This window comes from Phaenicophaeus curvirostris, chromosome Z (genome assembly GCF_032191515.1).
Source record: "Phaenicophaeus curvirostris isolate KB17595 chromosome Z, BPBGC_Pcur_1.0, whole genome shotgun sequence".
NCBI classification, from domain to species: Eukaryota; Metazoa; Chordata; class Aves; order Cuculiformes; family Cuculidae; genus Phaenicophaeus; species Phaenicophaeus curvirostris.
The window spans coordinates 67,105,343-67,129,774 of record NC_091431.1 but is presented as its reverse complement, the minus strand read 5'-3'; the positions used below and the strand labels follow the sequence as shown (position 1 = coordinate 67,129,774).

Sequence of the window (24,432 nt, the reverse complement as noted above, 5' to 3'; positions counted from 1 at the left end):
CCAGGGCCAGATCCTGCCCCCCAGGAGAGGACTGGGGCCTTCACCCACCAACACATGCAATGCAAGCCCAACTAAGCCCAGGAAAAATTCAGCAGTAGAGGCAGGAAGGAGATAGAATCATAGAATCATAGAATAACCAGGTTGGAAGAGAACCACAGGATCATCGAGTCCAACCATTCCTATCAAACACTAAACCATGTCCCTTAGCACCTCAATCACCTGTGCCTTACACACCTCCAGGGAAGGGGACTCAACCCCCTCCCTCGGCAGCCTGTTCCAGTGCCCAATGACCCTTTCTGTGAAGAATTTTTTCCTAATGTCCAGCCTAAACCTCCCCTGGCGGAGCTTGAGGCCATTCCCCCTTGTCCTGTCCCCTGTCACGTGGGAGAAGAGGCCAGCACCCTCCTATCCACAACCTCCTTTCAGGTAGTTGTAGAGAGCAATGAGGTCTCCCCTCAGCCTCCTCTTCTCCAGGCTAAACAACCCCAGCTCTCTCAGCCGCTCCTCATAAGGCCTGTTCTCCAGCCCCTTCACCAGCTTCGTTGCTCTTCTCTGGACTCGCTCCAGAGCCTCAACATCCTTCTTGTGGTGAGGGGCCCAGAACTGAACACAGGATTCGAGGAGCGGTCTCACCAGTGCCGAGTACAGAGGGAGAATAACCTCCCTGGACCTGCTGGCCACACCGTTTCTGATCCAAGCCAAGATGCCATTGGCCTTCTTGGCCACCCGGGCACACTGCTGGCTCACGTTCATGCTGGTGGGAAGATGCGTTTGGGATAAATCTTCATACCCTCTATCACCTCTCCCTTAGCTTTAGGGTGAACCAGAAGCAGCACACATAGTACTAGGGATAGCAGATGAGAGGAAGTTTGCAGAAGGATCTCGACCAAAACCAGCACAGCTGAGCAATACCACAAGTCACAGGATGATTCTGGAGACACAGTGGGGTATGTTGAGCCTAGAGGAGCTCACTCCCTCTCTGCACTGGGAATTTTTGGGATGCCAGCGAGGGAGATGCAAATGCCAAGCACTACCAGAGGCACGCCTGCCTCACGGACACTTTATCTGAAGACTGAAAAGCTCAAGGGGGAAGAAAACAAAATGCAGCCACCTTCTGAACAGGGATCACATAGTGTTTAGGAGAAGAAATTTTAAAAGTTTTCATGTTTTCTGGAAAAAAAAAGAGGAAATAAATGGTGTTTTCTTTCCCAGCTGTCATTTAGGGTTTTAAGCTCAAGAAATGGCCGATGCTGCCACTGCAGGGACAGCCACCTCCTCACTCCATGTAAAATCGACAGCCGCTCCAAGGACTTCAGGGAATTTCTGAATTTTCATCTCCCTTTCAGGAGAGTGGTTTATTATTTATGAACTACTTTGAAACCACTCTATTTTTAGGCTGTTTCTTTCTCCCCCACCATGGGCTGGAGCTCATGACGTACACAAAGGAGACATCACTGCTGCTGCCAGTAGAGAAATAATGTGTTTTTTAAGAAAGTCTTTTCAGCCTTTTGTGTCCTTGGGTACTGATCTGCTTTGGAGGGATGTGCAAGATGGGTGTCCAAGCTGGTGGATTTAATCCTGCTCTACTTGCCCTGTCTGGGCCAGGACCAAACCTCTGTGGCTACCCTGGCCTGCTGAACATCACCTGCTTAGGTACCAATCTAACAAACATGCTGAGATGGGTGTTTGCAGGCATAACCCTGCACACCAATGGACCAGGGAGGTCTCCAAAACCAGGATCCCACTCTACGTCCATCCAGTCCCTCTATTTTTCTGCCTTGTTAACAAAATGTACATTCTGCAGCTGGTAATTTGGCTCCATCCCAGATGAGGGCTAAGTCTTCCAAGCTCCCTGGAGACGCCTGCCGCCTTGCACTCCTGAGCTGCAGCCCACAGAGGTGCCTGCTCATGCAAAGCCTGTTTCAACATTTTTTTTGGAATGCAAACTTGTTATTTTGCTCCAAGATGACATTGCAGTGACCTCTAACTTCTCAAAAAAAAACCAAACCAAAACCAAACAACAAAACCAAAACAACAAAGAAAACAGGCAGGGAGAGTGTCAAACCCAAGCATGGAGCTTCACAGCTGACCTGAAACAAAGCTTTTTTCTTCCTGTTCTGTGGAAGCAGCGAGTAGTCTTGCTCGAACTCAAGATGAAAGCAAAACCTCTGAGCAGGACACACGTTACAGAGTAAAAATAAAAATCCTTTTTTTGACCGCTTCTATTTTTACTAAAACCACTGCTAACCATGGGCTGCGAGACCCACAGCACCACTAACCCCAGCAACTTTGCAATTAGGACATCCGTTTAAAGAGGGTCAATAACATTTAAGTGGTCCCTATTGCCCCGGTGGGGTCAGGTCTGAAGCGCTATGGGGGTCAGGCTCATGCCAGGGACATGCACTCATTTCCCATGCTGGGTTGCCAGGAAACCCTCCCCTCACCTGCTAAGTGCTGCTGCCTCCTCCCCAAAGATCTCGACAGGAGTTGAGCCAAGGCAACATAGATTTCACCTGGAGGCATCTCCAACCCCATAAAAGAGCAGGGAATTAGGATGGTAAATTAAGGGAGAAATTGCTTCTCTGCAAAACAATTGCGGGGGTGAAAAAAGCCCCCATGTGCCCATTCTACAAACCCACACAGGAGACCAATTCCACAAAAGGAACTGTTCAAATGTGAGATGGGGGATGAGCAAACCCTTCGCAGGGGTTTAGTTTCCCTTGGACAGGTCTGTAGCAGTACTGGAGTTCTTTGTAGGGGATTTCTTGGAGCCACAAAGGGTGAAATCACCATTTCAGCCACTTGGTGCTGCAGGGAGCTAGTGAGAAAAGGGAGTTCCTGATGGCAGCACCAGCATGGGGCACAGGGCAGCTCCCCACGCACCCCACATCCCCCACCAGGATCAGAGGCACCCAGTTCTTCCCCAGCCTTGCGGATCACCCCAATACCACACCTAAACCTCTCCCCAGCCCCTGGGCTGATCCCTATGGCATGTAAACCACCCTGGTGTGAATGTAGGTGGCACAGACCCCTGGCACCCAAGCCAGGATGGTGGCTCTGCCCTAGCAGGACAGGAACAATCCTAGGGGACGCATGGTGCCCAGTTGCGGCTGGGGCTGTGTAGCAAATTCCCGGTAGCACCTGGCTGTCGCATACTGACAGCCTGGGCCAGGACGCAGCTCATCCCACCAGGAGCACGGTGTCTGTACTCACCCGTCCATCGCCTCCCCAAGATCCCTGTCTGCTGTCTGGCTCCGCCACAGATGGCTTTTTAAGCATGTAAAAACCAAGCGCTGCTACATCTCCACATCCCGGTTGTCTTCGCCCTCTCCATCGCGTGCGGCTGTTCTGGGGCTGTAAGCCAGCTGCGCCCCAAACAGCGGGTGTTCGAGGGCAGGAGGAGGGGACCTAGCGCGTCACCAGCGTGTTTTCTCAGGCACCGTGACGGATGTGTGAGCAGCCAACCCTCCGGCCGGGGTGTGCCGAGGCAGTGGCACACGGCCAAGCAGCAGCTGCTGCAGCCATCGCGGCAGCGTGAAGGTCGCACACTTCGCTTCGGATCTCGGAGTTGCGGGATTCGGCTGGCATCTCACCTCCCTGCCAGGTGAGCAGGACGGGCCAGCAAAGGCTCAGCCCCTCCTGCATTCCACAGGCTTTCCACAATCAGAAAGCAAAATAAAAGCCAAGCCAGGGTTGTTTCTTATCTTGTCTACCTCAAGACTGGTGATCTTAAGCAGAGCCATGATTCAGCAGAGTAATGAGGCTGCCTTGAGTGAAAAGAAACAAGCAGCCCCACTGCTGCTAGCTGGTCTGTAAGCCAGGATTAAACAACACTGGGCACCCAGAGGATAAACCCCAAATCCAAGGGAGCCACGTGAATACAGAGCTCATCTGCAAACACAGACAGGCTGCCAGGACCTCGCTCCATCTGCAAGAGCAGACAGGAGATTTGAAGCTGTGGCATTAGCTCTGCCCAGCCTTAAATACTTGCACCTATATTGTAGGAATTGGCACTTCACAGCCCAGTTATGTCCCTTAAAGCTGCAAGTGTCAAGTGATGCTCTAAACTCATGCAGACACTTCACCCAGTGTCTGTCCATGAATACAAAAAAAGCCATTGGGAGTCAATTCTGGCAGCAGAACACTTAACATTTAACACCCCTGACAATTCCCACTTTACAACATGGTCTTTCTTTGTTCTTCACTCTGTGCTAATTAGCAAGATGAAGTTTTAATAAGTTGGGGTTTCACTTTAACCCTGCACACTGCCTGCAGTGCTGCCAGCTCATGACTAAACCATGATCAAGGGCTCTCAATTTCCTCTGCCTAGAAGCACATCACAGCACCTGAATTTGTCCAAGCCACAAAGATTCACAGAGACCTTAAAACAAAGTGAGCTCTCCTGGTCCACTCATATTAAAACTGCATTGGACACATGGGAGAGAAAGCTCTGGTGCTCTCCCTTCAAGGACGTCTCTGTGTCTACCTTGGAGATGTCCCACAGTCCCTGGGGGGGCAGGAGGTGGCCCCGAAGCTGCAATTCATGGCATAACCCAGAGCCCAGTGGCCAGGTCCTCGGCACATACTGAGCCAGCAGCTCTAAGAGAGGCATGCCCTAACACCAACCAGCTCACACCCAACTGCAGTGAAAGCAAAACACCAAATAGAAGCAGTTCCACATGCCAGCACACCAGGATGATATAAACCTCTGACAAAAACAAGAAACAAGAGTGATAACCACAATAATTCCATTGCACCAGGCAGGGATGTGATGCAGTGGGGCTGGTCCAGTGGTTGGGTGTATAAAACCCTTGGCACAAGGCATCGGTCTGCCATTAGCTTATTTCATTTGCCACGTGTGCCATGTGAGATAACACAGCTATAAAGATTTCAGTGTCTCTTCTGCTGTCTTTTGGTCCCTCTAACCCAATTCCTGCTGGTTTAAGATGTTCTTACTCTACCACCCTAATAGCATCTCTCCCCAGTGCTCCTTTCAGCATCAATCTTGGTGCTGGTTACCTCCATCCTCCAGGACGAACTGACCCACAGCAGGACACAGCACCCTGTATTGTGCCCCTCTAGATCCTCTCTAAGAAAGCTGATTGAGCATTTTGGGAGAGCTCAGCATTTTGGATGAGGAGGGAGGCTGAAACCTGAGTCTACCCCAACACTCAGGTGCTACAATGTGATATGGGAAAGAAATGGAAACCCAAGCACATCCTTCTGGCACAGCCCCTGCGATTTTCCAGCCACTGAGTCACCATGAAATTCCAGGTGCCGGCAGCTCCAGAGAATAGTGAATGGCGCATGGAGCTGGGCTGGCAACTCAGCACCCTGAATTTCCATCTGTATCCAACAGCCAACAGTGCCGGACAGCTTTGGGCCAAACTCAATTATCAATCCCTTAAAGTGCTCCCTGGCAGCTCTTCGACATGCGGATCCGGCCATGCAGAAGCAACCTCCAGACCCTCAGGCCCTGCCAGGCTGCAGGTGCTTGCTGCGCCAGGCACTTGCCCTTTGGGCATCGCAAGTTTCCCAAGAGGGAGAAAGTGAAGAAGGATTTGTGCCTTCTGAAACTGCTTTGGCAACTTGTTGCACCAGTGGCACTTGCTGAGGTAGGGCTTATCCCAGAAAACACTCCAAACCCAACCCCACGTGTTGCACAACGTGCTGCATAAACCCAACTGTTAGAGTATTCACTGCCAAACATCTGCCGAGTGGCACAAGCTGAAGTAGCACCTTGGAAGTGGAGCCGAGTACCTGTCTCCAGGTGTTATTAATATCCTCCAGGAAGCAAGACCTCTACCCATCATGGGTAGGAAACCTGGCACACCCCCCCCCCGACAAGCTTGTGAAAAGCTTGCACCCAAGGCCAGGCTGGTTTGCATCGACACCTCAACCTGAGCGGACAGGCAGCTGCCTGCTCCTGCCACCAACTGCAGCCTGGGGTCTGTGGGATGAAGAGACACCTGCCATACCCCCCGTGCTGGGGACGCACACCCCAAACCTGCTGCATCCTTCCCCATTGGGCAGCTCCGGCAGCCGGCAAACTTACCGGCAGCATGGATCCGTGGCTGGGATGTGTGTGGCAGCAGAGCTGGATGCACCGGCAGCACTGGGAGCACTGGGAGCAGAGCTGGGTCCGCTAGGAGCACAGCTGGATGCACCGGGATAGGGGTATGGGCACACCGGGATGCTTTTGGGCGCACCGGGATATAGGGATGGGCACACCGGGATGCTTTTGGGCGCACTGGGATATAGGGCTGGGTGCAGTGGGATATAGGGATGGGTACACCAGGATATAGGGATGGGCGCACCGGGATAGGGGGATGGGCACACCGGGATGCTTTTGGGCACACCGGGATACAGGGATGGGTGCACCGGGATGCTTTTGGGCGCAACGGAATATGAGGCTGGGCGCACTGGGATGCTTTTGGGCGCACCGGGAGCGGGGCTGGGAGCACTAGGAGCAGAGCTGGGTCCGCTGGGAGCACAGCTGGATGCACCGGCAGCAGGGTGGGAGAACCGGGAGCAGGAGTGGGCGCACCGGGAGCAGGGATGGGCGCACCGGGATGCTTTTGGGCGCACCGGGATGCTTTTGGGTTCACCAGGAGCGGGGATGGGCTCACCGGGAGCGGGGCTGAGCGCACCAGGATGCTTTTGGGCGCACCGGGATGCTTTTGGGCTCACCAGGAGCGGGGCTGGGCGCACCGGGAGGCGCGGGGTGCCGGTGGGTCCGCACCCGCTGCGGTTCCGGGGTCGGGAGCTCCCGCCCCGCCCCGGCTCCATCCCCGCCCCGCCCCGACGCGGCTCTTCCCGCTGGGAGATGTAGTTCATCCGTCTCCTGCAACCGGCGGGGCCGCTCCGGGCGCTGGGGATGCCCCGGGAGCACTTGGAGGTGTTGGGCACCCGCGGGGGCACTTGTAGTTTGGCACTGGCGGGGCTGTACCGAGGTGCTTTTGGGCGGGGATGGTTTTTTTCCTGCTCTAAGTGGGGTTTGGGTGCTGCCCCGCAAGCCCCACGTGGCTCCGTACTGGAGCATCCCTCCCGTGGGGACCACAGCCTCACGCGTTTATGACCCACAGCCCACGTGGAAGGCTCTGGGTGGTGTTCCCTGCTGATGCTGTGCTCCCGTGTCTTAGTCAGTGAAGGGCATTTCATGCCTTCATCAATTACCCACTGCTTTCAAATCCCCCTCCTTATTTAGCCCGTGTCTGTGCTCAGCATCCCAGATGGATGGCAGCTCTTCCCGGATAACTTGGCAAAGGCAAGCACGTCCTAAGCAGCCCAGTGTGAAGCTGACGAATGTGGGCATCAGCAGCTGCTTCTATTTCTGGCTGCGTTACTATGGTCTGAGATCTTTTCCTTGCGTGCTTTCTTAGGGCTGGCAGTCCCTAAAGTTTACTCTCACCTCCCCAGGGACTTCTCTAGTCTGTAGGAAGGGGTCTGGGAGGAATGGTTGCTCAAGCTAGTTTTAATGGAAGCTCGTCTTTACTCTTCATCAGGGTCATAGAGGCCCTCTGATGTAAACTTGGGGTCGATGACGTAACTGCCTCTCTTGATTCCCTCTACCATGCTGAAGTTACTTGAGTCCCACCTAGGAGAGCAGATAAAGTTATCAGGCAAGGGGAAGTCAAAACTCCATTGATGAAGAAAAGAAAACCTGGCTTCTAGCTTTTCTTAGGGGCGGGCAGCAGATGTGTGCGTCCCCATCCCCTTTGGTGTGTTTCTTTGGGCACCGCAGCCAAAGCAAAGCCTGGGCAGAAGAGCTGAGATTTGCTGTCATTGCCATCTCAGCGAGTTGCTTCCAGTGGGTCTCCCACCCTGCAAACACCCACTTTCTCTTGCACTGTAACTTTCCTGAAACCATTCTCAGTGTTGTGCCAGTCCAGGAAAATCTGCCCATTTCTCAGCTGAGAAGACCGTGAGAAACATTTTGCTGAGGATCAGGCACAGTGAAATGAATAGGGAACCCAGTGGTCCTGTTTGTTGTTTGGTTTTAGTTTCTGGGCTCAGGTGTTTAAAGCCAATCATGCATTCTCTGCAAAGCCTGATGCCTAATTTTTGGCTGACGGGGGAGTTGGTGCAGTAGGGGAGTGATGACTAATCTGGTTGAACAGGTCCCCTCTCCCCCTCTGCTTCCCCAGGGCTGGAAAAAGCTGCCGCAGCAATGGATACATCCTAAAGGTAAATGTGAGGATTAAAAGGTGCAGCCAGACCTGCAACAGGTGAAGGACAGGGCTGATTATTGCATAACGAACAGCATGACCAGGGAACACGTTCTTGGATAAGAAGAACAAACAATGAGAACAGAAAATACAAGAGCAGCACAAGAAGCACTGATGTGGCTCCAAAATCTGGGAGATGCTAAGCTACATGCAGCCAGACTTAGGGGTGCCAGCAAGATCTCAGGTACCATACCGTCCCAAGGACCAGAGGATGAGACTAAACACAGAAACACCTGTCCTGTGAGTAAATTTGGCAACCGCTTCTCCATGAGCAGCAACAACATGCTCTGCAGCCCGGCATCTGAACAGTGTCCTGTCCTCTCTGGGCACATCCACATGGGCAGCATGATGGGACCTGCCTCACCCTGGGGTCTACAGTCTGCACCACCACCCCCAGAATAGTCCTCTGAGATATTCTGTGTGAAACCTTAATGAAAAGGGAGCTAGTGGATGACTGGCATTAGGAAAAAATAGTAGGATTTCCCCCCAGGACAACTGGCTGGGAGTCCTCCTGCCCCCGAACTTGACTGCACCTAGGGCTCATGTACATGGAAAGTGGCTGGGGTCGGCATGTAGAGGTACACAAGATTGCTGTGGGGCTGTAGCTGCAGCACCAAATACTCTTGCAAGAGAGAGAGGAGGTAGGGTGAGAGTGGTTGCCTTGAGGACAAGGGGAGTCATGTCCATCCCATTCCATTCATGGGAACCCATCCCAACCTTACAGCCCTCTCTTCTGGTATGTGGAAATGCCCTCTGATGAAAGGAATCCCATCAACATAGCACTCCATCCCTCGCGGGCAGTAGTGGCGTGCAGAGCAAAGGCTGTAGTAGCCCTGGAAGGGTCCTTTCCTGACTGCAGCGCACACAGGCATCGTTTCAGTGACCATCTCCTCCTCTGCAAGCAAAGGGATAATGAGGATACGGGCAAGGAGGAACAGCCAGCCTGTCATGCAGACAGACACCACCACAGCAAAGGTGCAGCTACAGTCCAAGTACAAGGACAGATCAAGGATAGTTACCAAATTGATCGAGGCAGCATGGCACAGGTACACTGTGCAGGAAGGTCTCCACCTTTGTCTCCTGCAAGGAAAAATGACAGCCCTTGCAGGGTCACCACCCTTTCACTGCTGAGCCTGAGGTGCCGGTGGCACCTGAGGTGGCATCAGTTTAGGAGGGTCAGTGGGGCTGGACTCTACCTTGGGCTGGAGGTTGATGTAAGAGGTCTGCTTATTCCAGGTTGTGCTGTGGTATGGACCTGTTATCCAGGTGATTTGTTTGTCCTCGTTGACAACAACTGGGTTGTACTTCTCTGTGATGCAAAAGAGACAGGGGGGGATGTCCTGTGGGGTCAGGGACACGGCGGTGGCTGGCTGGAGACTCCTGACTCTTACCTCTCACCCCAAAACACAATGCCACAGGGCCAAGACACGCATAAGGGGTTCTCCTCCCAGGATCCTTGTTAAGGATCTGTGATGGAGGTAACACCTACCACTTCCATCTTGTTGGTCACCCATCCCTGCCTATGCAGCATTGGTCCTTGGAGACTACAGGATGCTCAGACTGTGTCCCCCAGGCAGCACCTACCACCACAGGCTGTTTAGGGGCCACTGGGGGAGAGAAACCTGGGGACCTGTAACTGGAGGCCAGCTACAAGTGGTGTCACCCAGGGCTCAGTGCTGGGTCCAGCCCTGTTCAATGTCTTTATCAATACCTGGATGAAGGCATCGAGTGCACCCTTAGCAAGTTTGCGGGTGACACTAAGCTGGGTTGAAGTGTTGATCTGCTGGAGGGTCGGGAGGCTCTGCAAAGGGATCTGAACAGGCTGGACTGCTGGGCAGAGTCCAATGGGATGAGGTTTAACAAGGCCAAATGCCGGGTCCTGCACTTGGGGCACAACAACCCTGTGCAGTGCTGCAGTCTAGGAGAAGTCTGGCTGGAAAGTGGCCTGGAGGAGAGGGACCTGGGGGTGTTGGTTGACAGCGACTGAACATGAGCCAGCAGTGTGCCCAGGTGGCCAAGAAGGCCAATGGCATCTTGGCTTGGATCAGAAACGGCGTGACCAGCAGGTCCAGGGAGGTTATCCTCCCTCTGTACTTGGCACTGGTGATACCGCACCTCGAATCCTGTGTTCAGTTCTGGGGCCCTCACCACAAGAAGGATGTTGAGGCTCTGGAACGAGTCCAGAGAAGAGCAACAAAGCTGGTGAGGGGCCTGGAGAACAGGCCTTATGAGGAACGGCTGAGAGAGCTGGGGTTGTTTAGCCTGGAGAAGAGGAGGCTGAGGGGAGACCTCATTGCTCTCTATAACTACCTGAAAGGAGGTTGTGGATAGGAGGGTGCTGGCCTCTTCTCCCAAGTGACAGGGGACAGGACAAGAGGGAATGGCCTCAAGCTCTGGCAGGTGAGGTTCAGGCTGGACATTTGGAAGAAAATTTTCATGGAAAGGGTCATTGGGCACTGGAACAGGCTGCCCAGGGAGAGGGTTGAGTTACCTTCCCTGGAGGTGTTTAAGAGACGGGAGGATGAGGTGCTGAGGGGCATGGTTTAGTGTTTGATAGGAATGGTTGGACTTGATGATCCAAAGGGTCCTTTCCAACCTGGTGGTTCTATGATTCTATGACTTGCAGACTCCCTGGGACAGGGACAGTGTCAGTGCAGGAATGAGGATGAGTGGCTGCAGCAAAGCCACAAGTGTAGATGCTGAGAGAGGATCCCTTCACCACTGATGCAAAATGGGGGGTGAACAGAGCCACTGCCAGCACCCTCGGCTCTCCAGCCCTGTGGGGATATTCCTTGTGTGACGCAAGGGTACAGCTGGGACTCTGGCAGTACCTTCAGTCCTGGTCAGACAGTACTCAGGCCAGTGGGAAGCAGAGCTGTTGGCATGCGTGTTGTACTTCTCAGGCTCACCTTGGGTCATTGCGTTTTCCCGTCTGCTCAACGTTAATCCCTGCAGACAGCGGGGAAAGACACTCAGGCCATGTGGCAGTGCCTGCCACCACGGACCCTGGGGCACACCGTAAAGCTGATTACCAGGCAGGGTGTAACACTGGAGATCCAAGCATCAAGCCCTGCTTTGCAGTGGGTGGGCTGAGGGGCCATAGCAGCACTGTGATCACCCCCCAAAGCTTCCTGCTCACACGAAACTAAGGGGCAAAGGATGGCCAGGCATCATGGGCTCCATTCCCCCCACGCCCAGTGTGTCCGCAGGCATTTGGGTGCTTTTTGGGGTGGGAGATGGGGTGAGGGCCCTGGGGATGCCGGCTGTGGACCCAGCGGAGGTTGGGAAGGGAGTTATGGAACAAAGCCAGTCTCCTACAGCTGACAAAGCCCAGGAGGGCTGGGGTCTTGTGGGGCAGATGGGTGCCTTGGTTTCGTGAGCCATTTCTGTCCCTGCACAGCGCTGACATCCTTCCCCATGCCCTCTGCTGGCTCCCTTGTTATAATACACACGCTAACAAAGCTGCGAGAGACGAGCTCTTCTTGGCCTCTTCTCACAAGAGACATGGGACAGGACAAGGGGGAATGGCCTCAAGCTCCGCCAGGGGAGGTTCAGGCTGGACATCAGAAAAGAAATTTTCACAGAAAGGGTCATTGGGCACTGGAACAGGCTGCCCAGGGAGGTGGTTGAGTCACCTTCCCTGGAGGTGTTTAAAAGATGGGTTGGTGAGGTGCTCAAGGGACATGGTTTAGTGTTTGATAGGAATGGTTGGACTCGATGATCCTGGGGGTCTTTTCCAACCTCGTGATTCTGTGATTCTGTAAGCTAGTGTGTGGCGTGCTTCCTGTCAGAGCCTGCACGCTTGTTAGCCTGTATGTGAAAAGCTGCATGTACACAGTATACTTTACATCCCACAGACACCTCTTGTAGTGAGGCCAAGCTCAGAGATCCCCTCCTTCTCCAGAAACAGGGCTCGGAGAGGTTTTATAGTACTCAGATCTCCCCCCAGCCCAGCAGTCCCCCTGCCATGGAGGCCTCCCTGCATGTGGAGCTGAGCCAAGCTTGGCGTCTGTGTGTTGGAGTAGGTCTTACGGCCATCCCACCTCCCCTCCCTTGTCACTGTGATGCTCAAGCAGCAGCCCTGTGCTCAGCCCTTCCACTGCCTCAGTTTCCCTTTCCCCAATGGATCCTGCCCTCTGTGCACTCTGAAACCTAATGATGGACGGGGCTTCTGTGTGAGAACTTGTGCTGACTACTGCCTGCCACGTGAGCCCACGGGCACCATGAGGTGCAGCACCAGGGGACAAGAAGCCAGTGAGCACAAGCCATGGGATGTTAAATATTTGCCTAAGAGGGAGCACAACCTCCTCCCCCACCACACACAAGCAGGAAGGCTTGTGAGTCCCCTGTGAGTCCCCATGCTGCCCCTCTGCCTGGGACCGAGCATTCCCAGCTGAGTGGAGGTAGAAGCTTCTTCCTCCTACAGCATTTACCTTTGTCACAAACTTGTCTGTGTTCCAGGGATGGTAATAGACATGGTCATTGATGGTTTTCCTGATGGTGTGTGGTGGGCGGTAGTGGTCAGTGTAAGTGCTGATGGGGGTCTTGTATTTTCTTGAGAAGAGGAACATGGTGCTTCAGCCCACTGGGACAGGAGTGCTCAGTGTTCTGGAGGGTCCCAGGGCTGCCCCAGTCAGCGGCACTGCCTGGGGCTGGAGGCTCCCAGCCCACAAAGGAAAGGGGAATTGGTGCCACTGCCCTGCCAGCCCACAGTGGTGGTGATGGATGGTGATGTCACAGTGTGCGAAGAGGGGGATTGATGGTTGCCAGTCCTGTGGCCATCCTTCCAGTCATAGCAGGTCCCGGGCTAGGGCAGAGTAATTACTGACAGCATCCCTGTGTGGATGCTGCTGAACACTCCCGGCTCTATCCAGGCTTTGGGCTCCTTCCCCTCCTGCAGCCAACCACCTTAAAAATAGTAGGAAACAATTTCAGCGGGTCCTAGTCAAGACAAATTTATTTTGGGAGGTGCAGGAGCAGTGACCATGGATTTTCCAGCTCTTCTCCCTCATGCTTCCTTGGAAATCCTGCTGGGAAAACCCAGCTGTGTGTACACAGCACCGCACCAATGCAGCCAGTCCCCAGGGCACGGCACCAAGCACTGCTGTCCCAGCCTGCTGGTGTAGCCAGGCGAATCTTTGCCTGCTCTGTCTCCCCTTTTTAATTAAGAAAGCTGAATTCAGGTGATCGGATGTGGCTTGTTTGCTCTTCTGTCCAGGATGATCAGCTCTGCAGTCAGTGAGCGGTCCTAACCCATCTCAAGCAGCAACTGGGTTATGACAGGCAGGGATTTGCATGAACTGGGTTTGACTTTGCCCAAGCTGGGGAGTCAAGCAGAACCTCCTACCCCTGCAGAAAACCTGCTCTGGCCTGGCTTGTCACACTGTGCCAACTCAGAGCCCTGCTCTGCTCCTGAGGGCTCTCTCTCAAAAGCCCAGCCGCTCTGCTGCCACACTTTTGGAGATGACCAGTGAAAACCCATGTCCCTCTTGGTAGGGTGGATGCCAACCCACCCCCTCTGAAGGGCTGCTGAGCCTTGCTCCATTTCCATTTGCCGTGCCTAGGGCACCCAAATGCCTCCAGGCAAACATGATTAATGCAACCTTAGAGCCGAAATGAAGAAGAGCTGCCACTGATCTTCACACCCTGCTGGTCTGTTGAACTGTGCTCAGGCCCTCCATCATCCCCTCCTGGAAGCCAGTGGGAAGCTGGAAGGAGAAGGTGGGCACTGGGGGTGCCTGACCCCACTGCCTATGGCCTTGGAGCACGCCAGGGCATGGATCTGGGGAGCACTGCTCTGCATAGAGGTGGAGTCCAAACCTTTTGGCTGGCTTTTGGTTTGGGTGCCTCATCCTGCACCTTGCTGGCTGCCAGCATAAGCCAGTGCCCCCCTGCACTAGTCCCCAGGGTTTGCAGCTGCTAGTGTTCAGTGCTAATATCAGTGCTCTTGTGCCAACAGCACAAGAAGCAGAAACGGCTGCAATGCTGGGGAAAAGCTTATTTCACCCATCAGTGTTGTACAGATGCACACTCCTTCCTACTGCTGTCGCAGCCCAAGTGCAGGGGCTGGGTCCAGCCTGCATGCCTTTCTTCTGTCTTGGTGAGGAGCAGTGTTTCCCAGATCTTGGCTGGGGGCTGGCTTGCCCTGGCAGGTGCCCTGGCACACCAGCCACTTCTACTGGGCCCAAGCAGGCTGGTATTGGCCATGGCATGAAGGCAGGCAACCCCTGATTTCAGTACCCATGACTGCTGGGGGCTCAGAGGAAATGGAGCAGTTCATACCCCCTCACCTCAGTTCACTCAGATGAGAAAGGCTGGCAGGCTGGTTTTCATACGTATGCTTTTTAATATCATTAATTCTGTTACACTACACACAACCAGTAACAATGATAAATACTGCAATGGAAATGTTAAAAAAAATATTATACATGTTTCATGGTTTTGAAAAAAATCCCGTATTTTTAAATAAATTAATGCATAAACCCAAAACAAACCACAACACAACTGATCTGTTTAAGGCAATACTCTACGCGGACGGGAACAGAAGTACAAGTGTGCTACATGTTCTGAACAGGAAAAACAGAAGGAAAAGAAAACCCATACAAGATGCAGATTGATGCTTTGGGAGTGAAAAAACTCCCCAAACCAGATAATAAAACCAATGGCCAAGTTAAGTGCAGCATTAATACACTCTGCATGTCAAATGATTAGCAGGTTCCTAATATGGACTAAGGTCAAGCTACAACAAATTTATCTTCCTAATTAAAAGGTTATTCGGGTCAAACCCTACATTTAGCTCTACTTTGCATTTGGCTGTTTCAGCTATGCTTCGCTATATGCAAGGACTGATGGAAATTCATCTCCTGCTCTTGAGATGCAAAGGTCAGGAGGTCTCTTCTCCTGAAAGATATTTCCACTAAATACATCCAAAAAGGATTTTGTTTTTGGTGATCCTGAAATGTGTCCTGCCACCCCCTCCCCTGGGGCGCCAGGCACCACAAGGGGAAAGGAGACCTGGGAAGCATTTTCTTGGGTTGAATTTTTTTCCAAGCTAAGGACATGAAATGGAAGTGCAGATTTGATCTGGACTTGGAGGGGTGCTGTTTTCCTGTCTGTCAGAAATGTCTGTCTGGAGCCTGATGGAAATACTTTGCCAGCATGAGAGAATCCAGCCTGAATTCAGGTTCTGGATACAGCCACAACGTTTGACATTAACATTGGTGCAAAGCTCTATACCTGCCCAGACAGCCAACGAGCCCCAATTATTAATGCAGTCCAGAACTTGGCCACTGGAAGGTGGACAATAGTCATAATGCCAAAAAAATCCCCCTCTCTATAAAAAAGAAAAGAAAAGGGACAGTAGCCACTCCCTGTCAGCTTCCTCCAGTGAATCCCCATCCTACGGAAGACTGGCAGTGCCAGATTTCACTAGCATCTTCCCAGTACATTCCCAGTAAGGTGCATGTCTGTGAGGTGCTGCCAGGGGTCAAAGAAGCTTCCTGGAACACTGCTGGAGCTTCCAGTACTGCCCTGTTAGAATGTGAGGAGGAAGCTATGGTACCCAAAGAAAGAAACCCAAGTGGAGATTCAGGAATTAAGACCTGTGATGGCCAACAACTTTCTGGACTGCCCTGGGTTCAGGTGGGAGAGGGGGATGCAGAAGTGGGCCAAGTCACTTTGGTGCAACTGCCTCTGATGCTGATCACTAGTGAGTGGGGCAAGGGGGAGGAAAGACGATGACCGATTTGAGAAAAGAGGAGTGGAAGGAGGACGTGTGCAATATAACAAGGCTTGCGATTCTAGGACTAACCACTGGACATGGATACTGAAGATTACCTGTGACAACTAGCTATCCTTCTATCATCATTGCTCCTTCCCCCACTTCCTCATCTGATTCTTCTTAAGTTTGGGAAGCTGTGGCTGTTTGACATGATGTTCAGTGCTCACTCTCCCACCTCAGTCCTCGCACAGAGTGACTCAGCTACGCGATGTACAATGAGGTCTGGAAGCCACACGTAAGGCACAAGCAGCTTGGCATGCAAGTGGTGCCTGCTTTCAGACCCTTCAGAAAACTAGTTAAAGGTGGCTCATTTCCTTCTTTATTGAACGGAAGGTTCTATAACCTCTGTGGAAGGAGTAAAAATGGTTAAAAATATGCAAAAAGGACAGAGAGGGGACACACCTCAACTTTCTGATTTTTTTTGCCTTGCAAAGACTCTGCAAGAGTCTTTCTCTCTGCAGAACCACAGCCCTACCAGCGACTCTTAAAACACCCTGCCCTGGCACAGCAAGAGCACAGCCAACAGGTATCCCACCTGTGCCTTTGCTGCAGGTCTCCAGCCCACACTAGGAGCAGGTCTAGCAGCACCAAGACTGGCAGGGTAAAGGCAGCTGCCTTGGCTTGCTGAATCACACCAAGGTTTTACACTAGCCTGGTGAACACTCAGCCCCACAGCCTTCAGATGGGTGAGGAGAAATCTCAGTCTGCTTTCTGGCTCACCTGCCATCACGGCTGTTGGGCCTCCCACTGGTCTGACATTTCCCTTGGGTTTGCCTCAGGACAGAGACAGCTACGAGCTGAACACAACTGCAGCTTTTCTGTGCAAAGAGACTGAGCAAAGAAATCTGTGATCTGGGAATGGAGATGAAGGTGATAGAAACCAGAAGGGCTGTCATGAAGAGAGCTTGTCCAAGTTTTCCAGCTTTCTCCATGCATCTGTGTTACATCTCTCAACAAACTGTCTGTCTCCCAAAACACTCAGACTCCAGGAAGGTTGGTAACAAATGAAGTTGCAGCTTTTTTGGGGTGCAGAAGCAAAAAGGCAGCCTGGGTAGAGAGCAGTGCTTCCTGATGAGCTCATCTGGGGCAGCTGGATGGGCAACCAGGGTAGAAATACTGTTCCAGGAGGGTTAACATCTTGGCAGGTAATGGGACTTATCTCAGCACAGTCTTCAGTGGCCTTTTCTTTTCCTGGTGCCTACTGTGCTGGCTTCCAGTGACAAGTCTGAGACAGTTACATTTTAATGAGGCTTCTTCTGTACCTTCCACTACTTGGTGTAATCCCACCACCTACATCACCATTTGTTACTATGGAAATCACTTCACAGGCCAGGCAGAACCAGCGAGGCAGGCTCTTTCCAGGAGCAAATCCATCTTTTGTTGGGACAGCTTTTTAGAGAAAGAGAAAGGCCTGGAGCCACTGCCAGTGGCAAATGGGTCTGAGAAGCAGTGGGAAGAGCTGCTCTCTGCAGGCACCAGGGAAAGCTGCAGTCTGTCCTGCCAATATCTGTGCTGCTCTGTGACACGGCTTGCTACATGGTGTACCGGCCCTGGTGCTCTGCTCCCTGTAATCTCAATTAGTCCCCAACCTTTGCCTCCCAACAAGCTGTCAAAGCAGTGCTCAGCCAGGCAGCATTTGGCTGCTGTGATCCTGGGGGTCACAGCAATGTCAAGGGGTGCAAAGGAAAGGATGTAGATGTAATTTTTTGGAAGCAATGCAGCAACTCAGCTGTACAATACATGGAGTTAAAATTATGGATGCCAGGTCCTGTAACAAACCTGCATTAATCTGTATGTAATCCCAGGTCAAAACCTTTTCCTCTATGCTAAATTGTTGGCTCGTCTGCTTCAAGGCTGTGTGTCTCTGTAACAGGCAGTTTTTGAAAGGTTTGGAGCAACCCCTCTCACTGGAAAGCCTTGAAAGGAAGCAACAAGGATTTCTTCTACAGGTGAAAAGCCCCTTAAAAATGAAGACCTTTCCATGCCTTCCCTTTAGGCTCAACCAAGCCCAGCTTGCCCCACGGCACTGACCATATATGCAGTTGTTTCAAGCCTGTGCTTGCTCAGCCAAGCAGCAGCCAGGTGACAGAGTCTTCTTTGTTCTAGGCAGGAGTGGCCATAACCCCTGTGAGCTTGAAGAGAGAATGGAAAAATAAAGGAAGATCCCAGGTAAAACTGTTAGTTTCTACCCTCACATGATTACATGGATGCTAAAAGAGCATGAAACTGGTGTGGGAATATCCTAAATGAGCCCTTCAGTGCTCTGCTCCCTCCCATCAGCCTTCACTATCGCAGTTGTACTCCTAAGTTCCTTAACTCTGCTAGCAGAGGATGGTGCTGTTGGGCCACCAAATGTTCTTAAGTGTTCTATGTGTCAGTAGGCAGATTGAGAAGCCGGTTGTGTGAGAGCCAGCTGCCAACTAACTGGGAAACACATCCGTGCCAAACATCTTCCCCCAAAGCTGTTTAATCTCTCTACTAACCTCCATCCCACAGCCTTCTGGCGCATGCAAGCAACATCAGAAGCTGGTAAACAGAAGGAAAGCTGAGTAGGACTTTGAAAATACACATAAGATTTCTATAGCATGCTTTTTGCATCTTGCTTGCAGAGCTATCCTATCAGTGGTGCCCACCACACACTTGGCATCATCCGTGCAGGGTGGTGGTAGCATCTTGGGAAGGCAGGTTTCTTTCCTGTGCTGCAGAAAAGAATGAACATCAAGACTGGATGTGACTTGCCTGAGTGTACCAGAGCAAACGTGTACCATGTACCAAGGGCAGCAAGGGACTCCAGATCTCATACGTGTGCTCCAACAGCCTAGCACACTCTCCCCGGTAGCATTTGGCGGTGGTGCCAGCTCAGGGATGGTGTTTCTGGTGTCCATATACAAAAGCAAGATTTGCTCCCTGCTGGTATCAGCATTGCACTGAGATGGATTCACCCGGATAATTAGGATCTGTCCTAAGCCAAAACAGCAGTTGAGAACCTTTGCCGTTACTGCTTGTTTTCCTTTACCTGTTGTTCTATCTGGTGCCCAGCTGCGTCCTTCCTTTCTTTAAAGCATTTTCATGTTTCTGTTGAGTCACATACAGGGCACTGTACTTTTCACACGTCCTGCATGCCACTGAACAGCTTGCAGGTCAGCCTGAGGACAGGCTCTGCATGGAGAGGAAAGGATTCCACTCAGGACTTCCAACCAGTGTGTCAGCTACCACACTGCTGAGCAGAGCGGGTGCCTCATTTGGGGAAAGGAGCTTGAGAGACAAACCAGAAGCAGCTGAGTCCATCCTGTCAATGGGAAAGCATCCTGAAGCCTCTTTCAAGATCCATGCAGCAGGCTTGCTTGCCTGCTTTTGCAGTTGCAAGGCATCTGGAGGCAAGACAGCCAGAACAGCATAGTAGACTAAATGGCCGAGTGTACATGTTGGGGGTAGACATGCAGCAATGTCAGAAGCGATTCAGTAGTTCTTCCAAGGGTTGGCTTCAATGTATGTCTGACAAGATATCAAATAAGCCTCCAGAATGGTTGCCTGGACGTCAGCCTCCTCACAGCCAAAGTTTATTTACAAACACCAGAAAAGCAGACTAGACTATGCTATCTAAAGACCTTCTGCAACACTAGGAGGATATTCCTCCTCACACAGACATCTAGAAATGGGGAGTTTGCATACCAGAGAGACAAGAGTTGAGTGCTGAGACTCTGGAATTCAAAGCCAGCTCATATTAAAGGGCAAAATTAGCATCTGATAAAAGAAAAGGACTTGATCAGGTAATTTGGTGATTGAAATTGCATAAATCCCTAACTAAAAGCCAGTCTGGCTTTAGGAGGCATCAAATGCAAATTTCTTTGTGTAGGCACCAGCATCATTATCCTTAAATCCTATTAGTGTGGTAATTTAGATGGACAGCGATGCAGCCTTTCATACTCCATGGTGCTTTCCCCCTTGGTATTCTGTACAACTTCGGACTGAAAATGGGGCCCAAGAAGACCATCTGGTTTGGTGCAAAGACTGGAACAAGGAATGATTTGCTTTCCTGTGTGCAATCTGCATTTAGGAGAGTGCACAGGACCTTGCAGCTTTCAGGGCTTTATAATGCTGCAACAGAGACTCAAGGTCTGTGCTCTTTGCTTTGACCCTCTCCAGGCATAGTGGCAGAGGCTGGTCTAAGGAAAGCTGTGCCAGAATGGCCACGTTATCGGTAAACCTTCCCAGGAAGTCACCACAGTGTAACCTCTAATGTGGGCACAAGGAAAACCTGGTTGAAGCAAAGGACTGAACATGAGACCAGACAGAGCGAGCCAGCCCAGTCTGCAGTTAATACACACCGACAGGCTGTCCACCTTATTCCGTAACGAGCCAACAAAACTGCCGCGTGGTCATAACCTACTTAAAGGGGCTGTGATTCAGAAGGGTTAGTGTTCAGTTTTCTCTGATAGCCACATGTGCATTGCCTCAATTCATTCAGCCTTTCTGATAATGACCCTCCACAGCTAAGTACTTTCCCAACCCATTCTACTTTATTCCCCTAATAAAATATATGAACACAAAGCATAGAGAGGAGAAGCCAAAAAATTGCCATTTTACGGTCCTGTACAGTCATGCCAAACCAGCTGTTGATGCAACCAACTCCTTCTGTGCGCCAGGAAAAACACTTGGCTTGAGCTTCCATCCGTATATGGTGGAAGCACTGGTGTAATATTTAAATTAATCTCTCTCCCTCCCTAAAGGACTGTGCTAGAAGCAGATGCGTATCACACAATGCAAAGGACTGAGGGCAGCTGCAGTATTGGGGAATGCCTCAGGGTATGTGGCAGGCAAACCCCAGCAACAGGGACAATAAAAGGACTCGATCGTGGTGCCATGTGGCAGTGGTTATCAGGGAAGGTCTGTCCTTCAGAGGGGAGGTGTTAAACCTGGGAGATACGGTGTCAGCAAGCCTCATTCTGTCTTAGACCGAATGTGATGGCAGTATGACGGAGACCTGTGGGACTTGCAGTCCTCCACGGATGACACATGTAAACAGATGCCTTGTTGCTCTAGCAGGCACACTGAAATGCTCCAAGCTCCTGAGCAAGGGCTGCAGGAAAGGCTGAGCTTGCGCAGCCCGTCTGGAAGGCACAGAGACTGACCCAGGAGGATAAAAGTGATGAAGAAGTTGCATGATACCAATGCCAAACTGCAACGTCCCTCTTCAGAAGAGTGAAGATCTGAAGAGACTTGGTCATCTCCCACAGGATTTGGTTTGACCACAGTGTTTCTGTTAGGTTTAGACTACACTCCCTATTAAAAAACAACTCCTTAAAGAATATTTTTTCCCTGTTATCTTTCCCTCTAAACAGTGTTGTTAGAACTCTTCCTCTGCATCCAGACAACTTGCTAAAATCTTCTTGATCTAGCAATGCAGAGGAAAGCAGGCACAGGAAGGAAAAAGTGAAACATGATGCTTTGTGCTTCTTTAGAAACATTCTGGAAATATTCCCCATCAGCATCACCAGGTGGTGAGAAAGGGAGAAGAACTCATTGGAGGAACACTTCCTAGATGAGCTGGCAAGTCAACCAGCACTTTTGCTGAGGAGGTGGGGATGCTCAGTCAACAGCACCACTCAGTCCTCCTTCTATGGCCTGGAGCCAGGGTGGCAGTGCGCTGTTTTTGGGGTGGTTGTGGGGCAAATATAGCTTTAACAGTTACCCATACAAGCTAATGAATAATAAGGCCCAGGAATCTTGTGTGCCTGCGCTTTTGCTCATGCTGTCGATGGTATCATGCTTTACACTGCACAGGATGTTAAGTAAATCTCCCAATCATGAAGAGGACTTCTTAAAGACTCAGCCCACTTCATGCAGATTTCAGATGCGGGATCTGTCTGTTGGGGTGGAGCTCAGGCTCTGTCTTGTGACTTAGGAATTCTGATGGGCAGCTCATAATAGCTCTGTTTTCCTGGCAGGGCAGGAAAACACAGAGTCGTCCCTGTGGCAAAAGAATTCAACACTGAGAAAAACACCAGCCCATCCCTTGCCTGATCTCTGCTTATGCTGAAGCCAGCAGTGTAAGAATGGCCAGGGAGAGAACATGTTTCCTAATTCCAGAAATTATTCTGCATTCAAAACAACCTGCTGGTGAACTGGCAATTCACTCCAGCAACCTAATGTAATGTCAGGTTTCCTGACTATTCCAGCACCAAATAAACACGGTTGCACCTGACATGGGATAGTGCTAACACCTTGCCTGGTTGTCAAGTGGGCAGAGATACGATAAACAGTAGTTTCCTCTCACGGTTTTTTTTTTTCAGCTGAAGTTGTTCATAACCCTGTTGTGGCTGAAAACTTCCCTAAAGTCTGACATCACCATGCAAATGCCTTCAGCATTAACAAATCTCTCCCACAGGTACCAAGAGATGCAGTGTCAAGAGAATATCAACAGTTGAGCATTGTAGAAGTGTGCTTTCTTCAGTTAGCTTTTCCAGCACTGACCTTCAGACTGTACAGCTCTAGTCTTGTCTCATTTTTTCTTAGTTGCACCAAGTTAAGATTTTTTGGAAGCAGATAGGAATTAAGTATAGGCTGAAGTCAGTATACGTGACTGGACTGAACACAGGAGTATGGTGTTCTTGGGCAAGAACTGAATCCCTGAAGAGTACAGATGAATTGCAGATTGAATCTGATGTGTTTCGTGGTAACTTAATGCGGAGCTAAGGGTAGATTGCATTGGATATGTGACTCAACTGCTCTAGCTATTACTGACTCACAGTGAAATACCACCTATTTGTCTTCTTTTTAAGTGAATGAATGGTGACGTGCTAGTCCTTGTTAGTCTTGCCACAAGAAAGGATGCTCTGCTTTATCCCCATTCCTATGCCCATGTTACAGTTTCATTTTGGTTATGCAAATGAAAAGAGTTTAGTGAATGAATTAAGAACTGACCACCTCTCACTGGTAAAACTCCCTGACACCTCAGACTCATCCCTGATCTTGCATATGGATTAGTTTCAGTGGGCAGGATTACCTACAGTCCCATCTGACCCTTACAATTCTGGAACAGACACCTAACAAAATATCCCCAGTGTCTACACAAACCAAGGAGGTATCTCTGGACCTGCATTTGCTCTCCAGACCAGTCAGTTCTGCCAGGCACTGCCTGGCACTTTGAGCAACTTCATTTTTGTTTTAACTGTAGTTTAAAATAACTTATCAACCAATCATAAAATGAATTTTTTGGTTTCTCCTGGCTCCATGAACACAAAGAGGTGCACGTCCTACCATAGGAGGAAGCAATGGCTGTTAAGTTTTACAGTTATAGTGGATAGCACTGATCACAGCCTGCCGGCCTCACTACTGGATGTGACAGGCGGTGGAGGAGGTGGCTTGGCAACACATGCAGGTAGGGTTGACCGATTTAGGGGGGATTAGGTCGAGGTCCTCGTCATCTGGGATCTCATCTAACCGGTACCCATCTTTTAGCAGCTGGATGTTCAAGTCTTGGTTGATCTGCTGCAGACAAAGAGACAAACAGTCAAACACTTAACAATTCTTCCTTCTCATGGCCAGAAGGTGAAGGAGGTCCCTTATTCTGGAATATATTTCCCCATCATTAGCAGCTGCCCCACCAATGAAAGAGTCACAGTTATTGATCACAGGGGAGGGCTGCCTTCTATTTTCTAGTACCTTCCAAAACAGGGATATCTAGAGTGAGATATTCCAGAGCAGCAAATTGATGCACTATTTTATTCTGGAATAATCTTTCCATGGAGACAAGTGTCCATTTAAAGTAATGTAACAATAATGATAATAAACCACTGCCAGCTAGGCAGTCCCTCCTCTCAGTCTAGGGCACACTATAGCAGCTGAAAGGCAGTAAAGCCTCTTGGCTCTTTGTAATCTCAGACTCAAGTGCTGTCTGACCAGATCTGGGTTAACAATACATCGTCATGGCCCAGAGATGGCCCAGATCCTTTGATCTGGTCCCTGCTTTTGTTTTTTTCTCTATGTTTCAGAGGTATTTTGTGCAAGGAAGGAATACAAGGGGTAAGAGTTCCCAGCAGTTTGTATGGAGATTGACTGATCTCTCAGAAGCAGTTGCCAAACGCTGAGCAACTGATTCAGGAGAGAGCTTGGGAATATAATCAGAAACAACGCAGAGGGATGAATAAGCCTAAGCTTCCTGCCTTTTCTCTTTGAAAAGGCAAGAATTTGTATCTGCAAGCCTTCCCTGGAATTTCTGCCTGTTCCAAGTACACACAGACTGGGTGACCCTAACCCTCCCAAGAACTGGAAATCACAGCACACCCTCAGATCCTTTATTTGCATCCTCGGCAAGCATATGGTTGCTGAGCTGGCATGACAACAAGTTGATGCTTTTACACCGCATCAGCCAACACTGCAGGCCTGAGTAGAACTGGGAAAAGCTTGAGTGGAGCCAAAGGT

The 24,432-nt window shown here is 50.8% G+C and overlaps 4 protein-coding genes across 11 annotated transcripts in view; all 4 read right to left on the bottom strand.

The window, feature by feature from the left end:
• Positions 1 to 3,617, bottom strand: part of LOC138733575 (myogenesis-regulating glycosidase-like) — a 69,562-nt gene extending 65,945 nt beyond the window's left edge. For both annotated transcript variants that reach the window (XR_011339425.1, XM_069880922.1), the window contains exon 1: positions 3,214 to 3,617. The gene's annotated coding sequence lies outside the window, so the exon portion shown is untranslated. The remainder of the gene's footprint in view (positions 1 to 3,213) is intronic.
• UBAP2 (ubiquitin associated protein 2) overlaps positions 1 to 24,432 on the bottom strand; it is a 365,909-nt gene that overhangs the window by 305,390 nt on the left and 36,087 nt on the right. The window lies entirely within an intron of this gene.
• SPMIP6 (sperm microtubule inner protein 6) lies at positions 3,433 to 12,929 on the bottom strand. Its single transcript, XM_069880659.1, has 10 exons — positions 12,662 to 12,929; positions 11,060 to 11,177; positions 9,425 to 9,537; positions 9,248 to 9,308; positions 8,936 to 9,123; positions 8,762 to 8,850; positions 7,496 to 7,597; positions 6,691 to 6,943; positions 6,056 to 6,145; positions 3,433 to 3,597 (listed from the first exon to the last, which is right to left on the bottom strand). Exons 1-10 carry the CDS (start codon positions 12,797 to 12,799, stop codon positions 3,433 to 3,435), a joined length of 1,317 nt encoding a protein of 438 aa, XP_069736760.1. The 5' UTR covers positions 12,800 to 12,929.
• FAM219A (family with sequence similarity 219 member A) overlaps positions 14,552 to 24,432 on the bottom strand; it is a 111,012-nt gene continuing 101,131 nt past the window's right edge. Inside the window, exon 6 of one of the 2 annotated variants that reach the window (XM_069880953.1) lies at positions 14,552 to 23,499. In XM_069880953.1, the coding sequence (XP_069737054.1) occupies positions 23,341 to 23,499 (159 nt within the window). In that variant the 3' untranslated portion in view covers positions 14,552 to 23,340. The remainder of the gene's footprint in view (positions 23,500 to 24,432) is intronic. The other variant, XM_069880954.1, reaches the window with a different exon arrangement.

Excerpts from the sequence above, each read along its gene's own strand:
- SPMIP6 (XM_069880659.1), bottom strand. The coding sequence starts at position 12,799 with ATGTTCCTCTTCTCAAGAAAATACAAGACCCCCATCAGCACTTACACT. Across the intron at positions 9,309-9,424 it reads ACATCAACCTCCAGCCCAAG|GAGACAAAGGTGGAGACCTT; the intron begins GTAGAGTCCAGC and ends TTTTCCTTGCAG. Across the intron at positions 6,146-6,690 it reads TGCGCCCAGCCCCGCTCCTG|CGGACCCAGCTCTGCTCCCA; the intron begins GTGAGCCCAAAA and ends CTGTGCTCCTAG.